At 56.1% G+C, this 15,999-nt stretch overlaps 2 protein-coding genes across 3 annotated transcripts in view; both read right to left on the reverse strand.

Annotated features, from left to right (window-relative positions):
- The window catches only part of LOC127590341 (arf-GAP with dual PH domain-containing protein 1-like), a 95,340-nt gene that overhangs the window by 49,390 nt on the left and 29,951 nt on the right, over positions 1–15,999 (reverse strand). The window lies entirely within an intron of this gene.
- On the reverse strand, positions 7,353–15,386 carry LOC127590336 (ubiquitin carboxyl-terminal hydrolase 22-like). Of its 2 annotated transcripts, XM_052049842.1 has the most exons (14): positions 14,823–15,384; positions 14,250–14,282; positions 13,427–13,559; positions 12,778–12,891; positions 12,402–12,503; positions 12,048–12,214; positions 11,380–11,539; positions 10,905–11,013; positions 10,250–10,414; positions 9,667–9,793; positions 9,412–9,503; positions 8,918–8,980; positions 8,576–8,725; positions 7,353–8,188 (listed from the first exon to the last, which is right to left on the reverse strand). In XM_052049842.1, exons 1-14 carry the CDS (start codon positions 14,940–14,942, stop codon positions 8,146–8,148), a joined length of 1,578 nt encoding a protein of 525 aa, XP_051905802.1. In that variant the 5' UTR covers positions 14,943–15,384; the 3' UTR covers positions 7,353–8,145. The 2 variants fall into 2 exon arrangements, with proteins under 2 accessions (XP_051905802.1, XP_051905803.1); XM_052049843.1 differs by lacking the exon at positions 14,250–14,282 and having other exon boundaries at positions 14,823–15,386.

Raw genomic sequence — 15,999 nt, forward strand, 5'->3', positions numbered from 1 at the left:
CCAGACAGAGACCGACTTCCGTCCTCGCTCACACTCGCACCTCGGGACAATTTGGAGCGTTCAATCAGCCTGCCGCGCATGTTTTTGGAATGCGGGAGGAAAGCCGAGCACCCGGAGAAAAGCCACGCGGGTGCTCCACGCAAACTCCACACGGGTCAAAGCCACGAACGACCTCTGCGCCGCGCTAACCGCTGGACCGCCGGGTCGCCCCATCAAAATGGAAACGATCCCGATCCCACGTAGTGAAACGCGCAATCGGAACAAAATGTAGAATAGAAGGTGATCAAATGAGTTTCTTCTATTGGATGAACTTTTATCCGTTACTTGCGATGACATTCATCGGTTGCCATTCATCGCGGCATTTGCAATTCCGAGCAACTAGCGACGGGATTTCATTCCATGGCGCGAGAAGGTCTTATTTGCCGTTCCGTGTCCGCGCACGGCCTTTGGTGACGCCGAAGCAGGACTCGGAACGTCCTCGGGATGGGTTGCGATCGCAGCGTCACTCATCGGGTGTCGGCGCCAAGGCGGCTCGCGTGCGAGTGAGTCACGACGATCCGCCGCGGGGACGTCGGCGCGTGAACGGATGAAAGAATCTCTGGTCTTGGCCGACTCGCCTTTCATGGTCTTCTCTTTCACTTTCTCACACGTTTGCATTTCGTCTTTGAATGGGCCACATATCCGTCTTCAGACCGCGCGGGACCATCTCTGCTCTCGGGGGGGTGGGGGGGGGGGGGGGCACCTGTGAACCTCACCGTGAGTGGTCCGTAGGTGGCGGGGCCGGAAAAGGAAGTTGCCGGCGCTGTTGCTGGCTGCGCGCGCGGCATTGCGTGACTGCAGCCGGCAATGAAAACACAAAGACATTGTTTTCAGTCATCACTAACCCTTTCCAGAGTAACGGAACAGCATTCCTGTCTCGCATTCCTAAGTCACCGCTGCTGGGTGAAGGCTACCCCCCCCCCCCCCCCCACACCCTCACACCCTCACACACACGCACATACTCTTCAGGAGGGAAAAAGAGGACTAGAGATTGTTATGATCTCCCTCAAGTCAACGATTCATTCTGAAAACAAAGGCCACCTGGGGGGGGGGGTGGATCTCATCTGAAAGCGTGTGTGTGTTTCACCTCCACGCCAGCGCCCGCCTGCATTGAGCTTTGACGCATCAATCGATTCATCGAGTCGCCGACGAGTCACGGAGAATCCTTCTCGCTCGATGGCCAAATTCAGACTTGACTTTTCCCACAGAGACGGCAAAATGTGGGTGCGGCGTGAGCTGGAGCGTTCCTGAACGAAGCCTTTCTCGTGTCTCGTGTCCGGCCAAAGCCAAAGTGGAGAAGAAGCGAGCCCAGGACAAATGGCGCCGGTGGTACGCTGGCACCTGGATGTGCTCTCTGACCACCTCCGACACAAGCGCTCCATTCGAGGACGCCGCCAACAAATGTTGCATTCTGTGGCCGCAACCAGTGCAAAGGCCCAAAGAGATGGACAGCGGACATTTTTTGCCCATTCCAAATCAGTTTTTCACAAGGAGAGAGCAGGACGGCCTGGACGAGGACCCCTGGCGCAAAAGCCCGCGACCTCCGTCTTCCTTCCACGGAAATTCAAGACATTGTGCGGGCCTTGATTTCCTGCCGACAGGAGCCGAGTGGCCTCCTTCGGTGCTCGGCGGGACACGGATGGGACGGCTTATTGAGGTTCCGTGATTGTTCTTTCTGGGAGGAGGGAAGCACTTTGAAGGAGATGGGACCTTCCCGCGCTCAAAGTCGGAATCCCCACGTCGCTCCGTTCCGTCGACGGGGGACGATGGCGGCAATTGTTGGCTGCGGCTTTCAAATGGCAAAAAGACGGCGGCTCGTTCTCGGAGGAGGAAATAATCGTTTCCATGAAGCGATGATGAAATCGCCTTGTGACTCATGATGGAATATGACTCGCACGCCACAGGACCTTCCTTTGCATTTTCAGCTGCGGCCGCAGTGTCGACAAACAAAAACGCGGCTCGCCTTTTGGGGAGGGGAACTCAAACAGTACGTTCCCTTGGAAAATGGAAATAAGGCACAGGCATTGCTAGGCATATGCGTGCGCCTGTGCGTGTATGCGTGCATGCGCGCGGGTGTCAGTATCAAGTTATGCGGGAGTGCGACCGGGCTCCGCGTGACTGGGACAAATGCACCTGTCCCTGCGCTCAGGTAGAAGGCCGGCGGGCGGGCAGGGCAGGCAGGGGCCTGCCACGCGAACAATGCGCTCCATTGTCGGCGCAAAACCAGCGGCAGACGCGGTCGCGGGGGGGGGGGGGGGAGGAAGCCCCGCACGGCCGCCCTTAAGCGCATCCCCGCCGTGACGTTGGGCAAATGATTTAGAGCGAGCACGTGACGCCGACCGCGGGCGCCCGCCGGCAAAATCTCACCGAAGCCGCCTCTGACACGCAAGCTGCCAATCACGCCTCAAAAAAAAAAGCATGCGGCGGTGTTGAGCATGAACCTTTGACTGGATTCTCAAAGCTCTCTCTCCGCATTGTGACACTCAAAAATTGGGGAAAAAAAAAGGATCTTCTTTATCCTCAAGCAAATGAAGTTTTCTTACTGCGGCTGGCCGAGCACTTGCACCTTCCCACAGTTCCCGCCGAGTTTTGGAAAGGTCGCGTGACAATGCATTCACATCACATTCGGAGTCAATTCCGAGTCGACCGGGAACCAATGACCGTCGACATTTGCCGTCGCGATTCCAATGGGTAAGAATGGAGTCCCTGTTGACATTTTGACGCGGGACCAAGTGACGACTTGAAACGGGATGTGAGCACCGAGCGTCGGGACTGGGCTGCCGCAGAGTTTGGCGCCGAACGGGAGAGGAAGGAAAGGGCACGGGCCCGCACTTCCTCGCAAATTTATGTGCCTCTCGGCGCAGAGATGCAGAAGAGCACCCAAACGCCCAATGGAAAATTCCAATGAAGTTGACCCGTAAAGGGTGTCGCGCGTTTCCGTTCATCCCGAAAGCCCCAAATGCTTCTGAACGGTGGCCCCGGTCGAGTAGAACGGAGCGACGCCATGCCGCTCGCAAAAAACAACCCAAGAAACGGCAACCCAAGAAACGGCGGCTCGGCTTTCGTTCCTGCCCCGCAAAGATAGCAAAGATAAGCGTGCAAAACAAAATCAGACGGCTGTTTAGCAACAGGCGGAGCGGGGGCTGAAACGGGGCCGCTCAGGTCCGCTGCATTTGTCGATGGCAAACGACGGGCGTCTGCGAGCGACGAGGCGCTCAACGGCAAAAGCTTCCCCCGCGTGGCTTCCGCCAGACGGTGACGGTGTCGCAACCAGATTGGCCGTCCTCCTGGTTGGCGAGCGCGTGTGTGCGTGACTAACGCGAGGCAGCCTCCATAAAGGTGGCATTGTTGAGTTGCGTGCGAAGCTCACAGTCGCCGCCCACCCCTGCAAACCTGCCCTCTTTTTTTCTCCCTCTCGCACCTTCCCCTTTCTTTTGGCTACAGGTAAACATTTGATGTCCGCACGCGATCCTCGCACAGGCTCCGCCCTTTGTTCTGGGTGCCGGCTTCCTTTCGCACGCACGCGCTGGGCTTCCCGCCCCATTCTTTCTGGCATTCCTGTCCTCGGTGACTCAGCGCCCGTTTCCCCAAAGAGGTTTGCGAGGCTGCGGCTAAAAAGGCTCGCCTTTGGCGATCGGTGGGCCACCTGCGCCGCAGAGGCCAAAACCAGCCCACCGAAGAGACGATTTCAATCCGGGCGTCGTCGCGTCTCCCGCCGAAGCCAGCGGCGGCTCGGTTGGCGGCCTAACCCGGCGAGCCGAGGAGGGGCGCGGCGCTAACACAATCGCCTACTGTGGCCGGGCCCCCTCCGCCACGCGGGCCGCGTTAAGCCACAAACGTTTGATTTGGCGCGGCGATAACAAGCGGCCTATTGTTGCGCTGGCCTCTGCAAAAGCCATTCAAACAAGGTCATCCGTCTGCGTCCCGGCGAGGCCGCGCCAGACAAAGGCCCCGTTTGACGGGGAATGGGAAGCCATCGGCGCCGGCACTCAAGGCGCCGCCGGGGAACTCGGCGAATGATTGCGCCGGCTTCCATCCGTCCCGGAAAGGTGGGCTACATCGCGCGCCACGTGTCCGCCCGTCACGCTTTCCGCTCCGCGCTTTGGCCTTTCTCCGCTTTCGCACGGGTGGCCCAAGACGTTCTCCCCCCCTCGTCCTCGGCCCGGTGCGAAGGCGCAAAAGGAGGGCGTCGGTGAGCTGAAGCGGACCCGCCGTTTTCGAGCTTCTGACGCAGGCGTCGCCGCCGCCGGCTTCTCTGACCGGCACCGGCTTCCGCTTTGAATGCATCGCGCGGGAAAGGGCCAGTCGAAGAAAAGACACGCGTGACGCTAGGGTGGCGAGGAGCTCCCCGAGCCCCCTTGTGGTCTTGGGGGGCGAGGGGGGGGTGAGACAAGCCCAAAAAACAAAGCGGAGCAGGCAAAACGCTTCAGGGGCCAAAGAGTCTCGCACGGTATAAATGGAGTGTTTGTGTCGAGAGCGCACACATGTGAAAGCGCTTGAAGGAAAGTGTGGCCGCCAACTCTGGCGGCCGCCGTATGGACTCGCTTTGGCTGCCTTTGATGCGTGAGAACGGTATGCGGACGTCCCCCCCCCCCCTTCTTCTTCTTCTTCTTCTTCTCTGTGCGTGTTTTTTCACAGCTGCTGACTCACTCGACCGCGAGCTAGCATGACAGCGGAGGCGGGTTTGCCGAACCCCTCCCGAGTCCTCCCGCCGCAGGCGGCGCGCGACATCGGACGCCAGCGTTTGCGTGACGGAGGCCCTTGTCCTCAAACGCCATTGCGACGTTGCCTTTGCTGAGAAAAGTTCAACCCTGACGCTGTGCGCATCTGTTTGACCCACGCAGAGTCCTGATCGCAATCGATCCCGTACGAAGGCACCACCAAAGATCCTTTCCTTCGGCGGCGAGGAACGACCGTCGGCGGTTTCGGCGACGGACACGAAATCGGATGGCCGACGGCGGGTTGCCACACTTCTTTGCCGTCAGCCGTTTCTTAGGGCGTCCTCGGGGCTCCACGGGTGAAAGTCAGAAGCCCCCGACGTGAGCTGCCCGTTCGTTGTTGTCCTTTGTATTTTTGTGTGCCGCATCGTCTGGCAACGCCGAGGGTTCGCCGAGCTCCTTGACACCGGTCGGCCGGCTTCTCTGGAGGTAAAGGGCCCGCAAATGCCGAGACAAGAGCGCGGGCGCGACTCCCGTAGGCCATCGGGACCGGATTGTCACGCTGTTGACATGGCGCGAGCTCTCCTTGCGCATGTCGGAGGGGGACCCCCTGCGCCGTTTTCAGCCCTCCGCGGCCGCCTCCCCCGCGACCGGGCCTCACGCGTCTGAAGGGCTGAAGGCCCCCTTTGTACGCGCTCCCTGGGAGATATTAAACCCCCCACCCCCCCACGCTCCCACCGCACAAAGGAGGCACTTACTAACCGCTAAAGCCTCAACAAACGGCGCCTTTCAAACGAACCCTGCTCCGTGCGTTGCGGAGCAAAAGGGGCCGCAGAGGAGGAAGCCCACAAGGTTTGCTTTGCTTTTGTGGAGGGCGGAGACCCCGGTCGTGACCCGCCGTCCTCCGATCCCGATGAGGAAGGGCTCGCCGCGAGGCTCCAGAGATCTCGTGCGGCGCGAATCCGCGGGGAGAGGAGGAATCCGTTGAAAGAAGGGCTTGATGCTTCTGCAAATGGATATCAGGCTACCAAAAAGAAGATGGATTCCATTCGACGACTGCATTTTTCTTCTAATTGGGCCCCGAGGCGCAAGGTCATTGAAAATAGCCGCTTGCAGTCCACGTTCTATTGCGGGGGGCCCCATCGGAGGCTGGTGACGGCAGTCGATGTGCAAAAAGTCCTTTGTTCAAGTATGCCGGAGGTCAACGTTGACTTTTTGGGACTCGACCGGAGACGGGATACTTCTTAACCTCTTGAGTATTCTTCGCAGAAGGATGCTGAGGTGGACTTGACCCGTATGGTTTCCGGACGGATCCTTTTCGTCCACTTTTGAAACGTCATTTGCTCTAATCGGTGTGAAAAAGTCCACTTGACGTACTTCTCCCGGAGTCGGCTTCGTTAAGTGTCGCTCCCGCTTGGTTTTTTTTCCCCCCCCCGTTTTCTTTTCTTTCAAGGCCTGAGCACTGACACCAACGCGCCACGGTGCCAACAACAGCACGGCCGGCACATTCTCAAGTCGACGTGTTTGGGATCGTCGGGGCTCGGCAGGACAAACGAAGTCACAACCGTTTTGACTTTGTTCCTTCGCGGCGGCCGCCGATGGCAAACAAAGCGTGCGACAAGGGCCAAGCGCGAGGACGGCGGCGGCCGCGCTTCCCGCATCTGCCTTTCCCAGCCATGAATGAGGCTTTGTCTGCCGGGGCGCCGGATCTCCCGTTTGGCATCCCTGCGCCGTTGCTAATCACGAGCAGATGAGCGGACCGCTTGCGCTCTGCGCCGCGGATTTGGACCTTTTTTTTCCAATTGCAGAGCAAAGAAGTCTGGAAGAGTTAACATGAATGCTTATATGCTAACATTATTGGACACCAAGAGACATCATTTCCCTTTAGGGAAGACGAGCCCTTCTGGACCTGGCCGTGAAAGTCCAACGGCAGAGCGCCGACGGCACGACGCCCCGTCTCGAAGAGGGCAGAGCGGAGGAAAGCCCTTCGGGCGCCTCGCGTCGGGGATCTCCTTCTTTGGCCGGCCTCGTCCTATAGCCGCCGTTCCGCAACATCCGAATCGCGTCACGGCACTTTGACACTAAACGTCGTGGAAAAGAGGCCCGCTCTGTACATCGGCGTCTCTCAGGTGTGCGCGCGTGGGCGTCTTTATCAGTCGAGTCCAAAGGAAGACGGCTTGGGCGTCACAAATGGCCTCAACAAAGGAAAGCTTTGTCCGCCGCGGGAGAGGGCGAGCCGCAGCGCAACATCTTGAGCAAACACGCAGGCCGCCGGTCAACTTGGAGAGGTCCAGCCTGCTCGAAAGTCGCGCCCGACTTCCACTGGCTCGGAAGAATTAGCGTTGGAGGAGAATTCTTGATGAACTTTACAAAGCAACAAAGCAAGATCTCGTGGCCGCAGTCGGATTTGTTTGGCCAGAGTGAAAACAAAACAAAAGCCACTGCTCAGCGCCACTGGTGACGCGATGGCTCAGGCGGCTCGCATGATCAAACCCAAAACAACCCGACGTCCGACCGAATGAGCAGAATGGGAACAAGGCGACGGGCCAACTGCCACGGGGGGCAGCTGCATCGCACCAGACGGAGCGCGGCGGGATTCCACTCGGGGGCGCGGTCGCGTGGTGGCCACGATGCGACATGAACAGAAAAGAAAAAAAAAGTGAGCGTCCTTTTAATCAGCACCATCATCATCATCATCATCATCTGGCAACAATTCCACAAGAATGAAAGTAGCACATACTGTACGTCCAGAAACATTTCCAGTAACGGCAACGGCAAAGGACATCTGAAAATTCTTTTGAAAAATCAAACCAAAGTAGAAAACGAGGGAGATTCGTCCACCGGTGCTCAAAAAGAAAAGAAATTCCCTGCCCATGAGCAGATTTGAAAATGTTGCGGGTCCAAAGGGTTTCCATGGTAACGCCGGCCTTTGCAACAGGCCTGGCGGGCAAGCACCCCCCCCCCCCCCCAAATCAAATCAAATCAAGATCCATTCCAAATGATATGATAGCCATACAAATGCTCCAGCCAAGTTCTTGATACATAGATGGCCCCCCCCCCATCATGCTCAGAGTTGAATGTTTTTTTTTTTTTTTTTGCTTTCCCATGATGCATAACGGCAGCCTATGGGGTTAAATGCTTGGTCAGATGATGAGATTGTTCCCCCCAGCCCTTTCGGGGGTGTCCGAATACTGTCCCAAGATGTGCCCGGAGACCACGACTCTCGATCCTCTTCATTCGCTTTTGTCAAGTAGATGCCAAGAAGTAGCTCAGTGCTTCATTTCTTGTTGAAAGGTTGCATGTCATTGCCAGTTTTTTTTTGTTTTTTTTAAAGTTTCTTTTCTTTGTAAGTCTCTCAGGTAGTTCAAGTCTGTGTGTGTGTGTGTGTGGTTGCCAACCGTACATCAGCGGTTCTTCGTGGTCAGCGGGGAGGGGGTCCCCCCGACAACTACTCGTACTCCAGGAACTGTTTATGGTAGAATAAGAGATACCTGCAAAGGCGGGGTCGTCGGGGCCCAAGACAGAAAAACAAAGAGAAATTAGGAGACAATGAAATGAAAAGGAGGCGTTTTGGTGGTGCCACTGCGTATTCTTGCTTTGCTGTCACGGCTCAAATCTTTTCAGCTGCTTTCTTGGGTTCTTTCTTTAGTCATTTGTCAACAGAATGTGCGAGAAATGATCCATTTTCGAAGCCGGCGGCTCCCTTCCTTCCCTTTTTTGCTGTCATGCGCATTTTTCCCCCCCACGGCTTCTAAATGGCCACTTTTCTCAACGTTCACCCCTTTCAAAGAGCGTTATTCTACCGCACGACAAATGTAGAATCAAATCAAATAAGGACGAGGAAATGGGCCAATCAGGAAGCTACGTTGCGCTCTCACCCTTCGCTATCGAGTACGTCCTTCATGCTGGCCTTGGTGATGACGGCGTCGTCGCATTTGAACCACTGGTCCTTGTGCTGGCGGATGAAGCTGGTGTAGTGGCCGCTCTCCAACGTGCCCTGGTGGTTGACCACCGCAAACAAGGAATACCTGCACGCCAAAGCACCCACGGCCTGACGGGCTTCGCTTTTGTTCTTCCCCCGAAGCATGCGTCCCGGGCCCCCACCCGCGTCTCCGTTGACCTTGTGACTCGGCACAAAGCTGCACTTTCTAACGCCGCCATCTGTCAATGACTATTAAGGATTTTGAATTTGTGACCGGAAGCGAGCTGAAGATGCTTACTTATTGTCGTCGTTGAGCACGTCCGCCGCTTGTTGATGCTGCCCGTTCATTCTGCTCTCTTTGCTGTGGGGGACAAAAGGCAGGAAGGCGATGAGCTGGCGCCCACCGCAAAAAAGGAAAAACAACATGCAGCACTGTCGCAGAACGCCCACCGTGTGGCACCATCGTTCAACGTGTGTTTAACTGGGGTGGGGGTCACGCGTCTCGCAAGAGATGAATGGACGGCTCCGCCCACGGACCGAACCCTTCTTTGGGAGATGTGCGGCATTTCACAATATTTCTATGATGTTGATTGGAAAAACGGAATTGCGTCCATACATCGGGTGGCCAAGGAGTTGAGTGTGCGTGTGTGTAACCCCCCCCCCCAAAAAAAACAAAGCAAAAAGCAGAAATGCTTTCTTTGCCGTCATCGTAGGAGCAGTCGTGTCGTGTGTTTCAGGATGAATGCAAAACAAAGTGCTGGTTGCCATTGTGCGTGTGGTTCTTGCGCCCACCTGGATGCCATGAAGGGCGTCATGTCCAGCTCCAGAGGAAAGGACACGTAGGTGGCGATCTTGCGCCGCAGTTTGGCGGAGTGCTCGAAGCGCTGCAGAGGATGGAGGCGTGACGGAGGGGGGAAGGAAAGGCCACGCGTCAACATATCGCCGGGCCATAAATAAAAGATGGCCACCGTCCGGCGGCTAACGTCGGATCCGCTGCGGAACGTCACACATGGAAGGGAGGAAGGAGAAGGTGCGGCGAAGACTGACTTTGAGATGGAAGCAGGCCACGATGGGCAGCCTCTTCATGGTCAGCTGCTTGGTGGACTCCTGGTAACTGTGGCAACCGCCGCACTTGATTTTGGCGCCGCTTCCGAGATGCTCGGGCCGCGTGAACCTGCGCAAGCGTCACGGAAAAGGGGCTTAGAAATTGCGACACGTGTCGGGGCGCGCGCGTATTGGCCCAGGCCCCTCCTTCGCCGCGGCGACCGGCACCTTGAACGGACGTTTCGGAGGATGCCGCCGCAAAGTCAGAGAAGAAGAGGAGAAGGGAAAAGACGACGATAGAGGCCATTTCATTTGGAAGGCGTTTCTTCCACTTTCTTTTGGATGGTGACATCCCACAATGATCCTCAAGTCACCGTTTGAAAAAAGGTCACCTGACCCCGGTTTGGGGTTTTTGTTTGCTTCTGAATGTGGCGATTGGGCCACCTAACTCCAGAGATTCTGTGCGATGGAGGGCTGGCCCAAAAACAACAAACAACGGAGATGGCGGCCCTTTCATCCTTCGACGGCCCTTCAACGAAAACGTTTGGCCGCCTCCGCTCGAAAAGGACCAAGAAGTCAAGTGCACCTGCGTAGGCAGTCCGTGAGCGTGGTGGAGCCCGACGGGTGGCACTCTCCGTTCAGCGTGGTGCCGCCGCCGCCGCCTCCGGGACTGAGGGGCCAGAACGGCGTGGACGAGCCGGGCAGGTCCAAGCTGATGTCCCAGAAGGGATCTATCGTCGTGGAAACGCCGCTGCGCCGGCAGAGACAAAGCACAGCGCATATTGGAGAAGTGTGCGTATGGAGCGCCGTCCCGCGTCGTAACGTGAGCCTTCGACGGTGTTCAACTTTTTGCTTTGAGCAGGCGTGCCGGCAAAAATCAAGAAAAGGCTCAAGCGGTTTTCCATTTGCGCTCACAAAACCTTGAGCGCGCGTGGTCACGCGCTGCGCGATTGTGACGCAAAACGTAGCGCTCGAGATGAGGAAGCTGCCTGAAAGCCACGCCGTCCGTCGCCAGCGATTGGTTCTTTTCGGCGCTTATGTGTCTATGCGTGTCCAAGTCTGGAGCATGTGGCCAGAGTGGAAACAACAAAATCCATCAATTTGCATCACCGGTAGTGTTGAAGGGGGCCGGGCAAAACGCGGAGGCGGGCTGTCGTTCGGGGAGCGCCGCTATGGGGAGTGGCCCCATGCAAAATGGAGGAGAGGTGAGGTGGATGTGAAGGAGTTGGCTGGCGACTTACTGGCAAACCTGACAGGTCACGTCCGACTGGAGCCCCCCGGTGAAGATTTGGTCGATGATGCAATTGCAGTGGTTGGGATTGTTGGCCTTCTTTCCGTTGTCGTTCTCTCCTGCGGAACACAGCGAGGCTCGTTCACGCACACTTTCACACCTCCACAAACTTTTGACGGTTGTCGTTTTTGTCATCGATTACTTGGCGAACCATTTTTGGACTCCTTCCGCAACAAACAAAAATGCCACAAGATGTCACCAGAGCCCTGGCTAACCGGAAAGTAGGGAATTCTGATAAGGTCAACTTTCATTTCTTGGTGTTTTTAGCGTGTTCCCTTTTTGTATGTTTAATGTGTTGATTTAAATGCTTTGAATAGTCGATTCGCTATTTTACCCCCGTCTACCTAGCGAGAGACATCTTTTGACAAATATCTAAACGTCCGTGTCAGTTCATCAGGAAAGGTCCCGCCGGATGCCGAGCTTACTGATGGCGTCCCCTTTGCAGTGCCGGTGGAGAACGTCCAGCGCGGCGATGAGGAACTCGTGGGCGTCCTGCTGCTCGTACCCGGCCAGGTGGCGCGCGTGCGTCCACACCAGGTGGAGGAGCCGGAAGGGAATGTGAGGCGAGCGGTGGCCCGAGTAGAACTGCAAGCAAGAAGCGATCCCATCAAGCTCCGTCTCGACGCCGGCGGAACCTTCCGCGCAATCTTTGAGCGCACGTCCATACGGAGGCTGCGCTGGGCGCCGCGCGCCCACTTTCCCTTCGCCGTGGAACTTTTCTTTGAATTTGGACTCGCGCCGTCCTGTCATCAACATGCGAGCCAACGCGTCTCTTGTATGACGGAGGCACGGTTTAACGCTTAGTCGCGTCTGCTGCCGCCGCGGGCCGTGCCGGGGTAGGTGAGCGAATACGGCTCCGCCCAGTCAGACGGGGGTGCCCCACGTGTGCGCGCGACAACCGCAGTTGATGTTTCGCGTCAAACTAAATCAACGCAGAGAATTGGAGATTGTGAAGCAGGAGACTTTGGAATCCGCAAAGCGCCCCTGGCTAAACGCCGCCGCGCACCAAAGTAGCTCATTGCTAAGAGGCGCGGTGAGCCGAGCGGCAAAGGCGGCGACGCGCGGCTAGCGTGCGGCTCACATGGCGTCCTACCTCCTGAAAGAGCCGCGACATCTCGCACACCAGACAGGAGTTGGACTGCATCTCGCACTTGTGCCTGTCGGAGAGGAAGAAGTCCCGCAGCAGCGGCGTGTGCGTCAGGGCCTGCACGATGCAGTTCATGAAACACGTGTTGCCCAGATTTATTAACCCTCGTAAACCTGCGGGGACACAACACAAACAATTTGAAGCCGACAGCCGTTGCGCGCGGAGGGCCCGCCTACGAGGGAACGGACGTAGGAGAAGCCGAAGCCGGCGCCGGGTCGGCGAGTGACGCGCGCAACGGCTGTTAGCTCGTCGGGCCGCCGCGCCGCACGCAGCCTCGAAGGACATTCAAAGACGGCCCACCTATGGTACAGTTGGTGGTGATTCTCCTGCGCTTGGGATTGTGTCGTAATAGCTCCAGCTCTCGCTTGCTGGGCTCCCACGTCGTGTATTTCTCGCCTACGCCTGTCGAAGGAGAAAAGCGTCAGATGGCGGCCCCCGCTGCGTGAACAAATGAAAAAAATAAATACTAAAGACCACTTTGGTCACTTTCTGACCCACCCAAAGAATTCAGGGAAAATTGCTCACGCAAACCGTTGGAAATAGCCGACAGACAGCAGCAGTATCCCCCCCCCTGACCCTTTGCGTGGCCTGACCATGTTGGATGACATTTTCTTTTTTCGTCTTTCCCCAGTATGATTGTTGGAAGGGGCCGGAGCTGGTGCAAGAGACTTTCTACCTTGTAATTTCCAGGCTTTCCTCTGTTCCTCTTTGGCAATCTGCTCCATCTCTTTGTCGTAGATGTAGTCTTGACACACAAAACAATAGATTCCGCCGTATAATAAGTCGACAGCTGGAAGCACAAGGGGGAGGGCAGGGAGGGGTGCCGTAATTACAACACGGGAACAGACAAGGGGCCTTAGAGCACCCGAGACCACTCTCAGCCGAGTATTCCCACTCGGTCGCCCCCCCGCGTTTGCAGCCGCGACCGGTCAGCCTCCTCCGTTCTCAAACGACACCTCCGCCTCCGTTGCTGCGACAACCTATTTTTAGTCGACATAGGGATCGGTACATTTTCAGCCGTTGCGGCGGAGCGCGCGATGTGGGCAAACGCCAACGACTCGCGGATCGAATTGCATTTTGCGTCGGGATCGAGTCTTTGTGTTGAACTTGGTCTCGCCCGACACAATGCGAGCGGTTAACAGCGAGATGGGCAAAATCACAGACTCCGCCAAATCGCTTCGGCGAGCGGATCTTTTTCAAAACGGCTTTGCCAATTGTTGACTTGGTTGACTTGCCCGTTCTTTCCCCGCTCGGTCAGGGGTCTCGCGTGTGACCATCCCGCTTACGCCGAATCGCGACGGTGAGACGACGCTGCCGGTCCTTACCCAGATTGTGCCTCTTGTTTTTGGCGTGCTCGTGGATGTGTTTCTTGGCGAAGCAACCGAAAAAAACGCAGTAGAGACAAGAGTGAAGTCGGCTCAGGTGGGCGCCACACGTGTGGCAGATGCAGGACTTGGCCTGGGGAAAGGAGACACGGCAAAGAGACGGGCGGCTTCGTTTGAGGGCCGCCGACAGAAAAACGCAAGGACCAAAGGCCCGCTTTCAAATTCGTCCACTTCCGGAAACACGCTCAAGTCAGTCAAGAAGGCAAAGCGAGATCGTTTGTGTCGTTCGGCGGCTTTCAGCTAAACGCGTTCAGGCAAAAGTTTTCAAAGTTTTGGGGGTGGCCAACAGCCCTCTATGCCACAGTTACAGAGTGGAAGAAACTGCTTCCAAATGGAATGACCTCGATTCACGACAGTTTTGTAGCTTTGAAGAATCGAGAAATGTTTGACAGTCCAGCCTCGTTTCGCACTCTGCCCACTTTCACCTTTTTGAACTAGCCTCGCAACCCGTGTCAAGTGTCTTTTTTAGTATTCGATATATGTTTTGTCATGTCAGGGGCGGCTGAAAAATGGATGGTGGGCCACAAGTGGCCCTCGGGCCGCAGTTTGGTCTTCAGTCAGAAAGTGAAAAAGAAAAAAACAGCTGTTAGATTCGTGACGATTACTGGTCATGGAACTGAGCCACAGGCGCAGGTGTGGGAATGCGAGAGTAAGCAAGCCCATCAGTTCAACTAGCACAAGCGAAGGGGAGGAGAGGAAGAGGAAAAAAAGATGCGTCGGAGGAGGAAAGAGGACGAGGAGGAGACGCATCAATTCAACTCACCATCTGTGTCCGTCCCGCATCACCCTGAAGCACCTATTTTATCACAACAAAATACAAATGTGTGACACTCACAAGGATGCGCAGCACAAGCCGAGGCACGAGACAATTGGCGACATTGAGGCAAGGCGAGCGGCCGGCTGGGGCACATGTCGTGAGCGTTGCGGCACTGTCTGATTTGCATGCGCGAGCAACACAATGGGCTCCATTTGATGTGGACATGCCCCCCCCCCCACCCACACACACCCCCCGGATCCGCCCGCCCCAAATCCGGCTGGTGATCCCGGAGTTCGCAGCCTTACGGCTGACTGACCTCAACGGCGATGGTCGCGTTTTAGGGAGCATCGCCGTTGCTGGCCGGCGAGCTGGCTAACTCGACCACTACTGGCGACGTTGTGGTTTTGTGTTGGAGCACGTCCGCCGATTGGTGTGGCGATGCATCATTTTGCACTCGCGCACGGTGCCCCCCTCCCCGACCGCCAGCGCCACTTTGTGTCACGTTAACTTCACGGTGAATTGCAGACGAGGGCGGCGCAGGCAAACGTTATTTCACTTGTTGTTGGTGTTGTTGTTTACCTTCCGTCTCCTGGTTTCGGCAGCGCCACTCCAAACAAAGCATTGGTATATGACGCGGAGGTTTTGCTTCCAATTGTCCACCTTATAACCGCTCACATGGGAGCACCCGGTCGGACTCATGACAGACGAAACATTCGGGTTGGGGTTTGCCGGGTGACAACGTCAAAAAGTCTCCGGGATGATTGGCTTGGGCTAGCCAGCTAGCTTTAGCTCACCCCCAGCCCTCCTCCTCCTCCCTTCCAACTATCTGTCCAGAAATCGTTTCCGCTTGGAAACGGGACAAGCGATGTAGTATCCAAAAACGCTCTCCTCTGGCATTGGATAAGCGACGTCTCGCACATTAACACTCTGGAAATATTGTCGCCGAGTCCCCTCGGAGTCGAGCGGCCGCTTCCCGCTGCCGTGCTGACAACTCGCTTCGTTGTCCATCAGCGTTTTGAGCCGGCGCCATTGCACCGCAGCGGTTGGTTAGCTTTCTTTCGCTCCGCTTTAGCCTGGCTGCTAACGCTTCAACTCCTGCTTCCACATGCCCCCGGCCAGCGTGCGCCGCGATTGGCCAAGACAAAGGCTGACGTCACTACGCCAGCCCGACGAAGGTTTTGGAAACGTTCGTTTCGGTTCCGCGTTGCGCCGGTCGAGCGGAGTTTGGAGTCGAGCCGTTGACTAGACTGATGAATTCACATAGAAATAAAATAGCACAATTAATTAAAGGCATCAAACGTATCAAGCATATTTACACTCTTCCTATAGATATTTTTTGAATACTTAAAATGTAGTGTAATGTGTACTTGTGTGTGTGACATGCAATGATATTCAAACATATGTATATAAACAATAAAAGGATACGTTTGTCAAAGTTGTGTCGTGAACTTACGCCGATGCTCGCTTAAAGCCCAATTCACGTATGCCATCTGGTGGCCATCGGCAGTAGATAATAAAGCGCTCCGGTGGAAACGAGGCGTGCAAATCTCAATGACGAAGGACTCAGTTGCCATGATGTTGCGACAGCAAAAATGAAGAAAAATTGGATCGTTCGGTGTGGGGGTTGCGTAGCCTGATTCAAGCCAAAGATAATCGACACAAGCAGACAATATTTTGGGGACTTATCGGGGCGGGGAAAAGAAACCAGGTCAGTCTTACAAAAGTGATCAATTAAAATCCGTCTGAGTGAAGGGGC

The sequence above is a fragment of the Hippocampus zosterae genome, chromosome 17, assembly GCF_025434085.1.
Source record: "Hippocampus zosterae strain Florida chromosome 17, ASM2543408v3, whole genome shotgun sequence".
Lineage (NCBI taxonomy): Eukaryota > Metazoa > Chordata > Actinopteri > Syngnathiformes > Syngnathidae > Hippocampus > Hippocampus zosterae.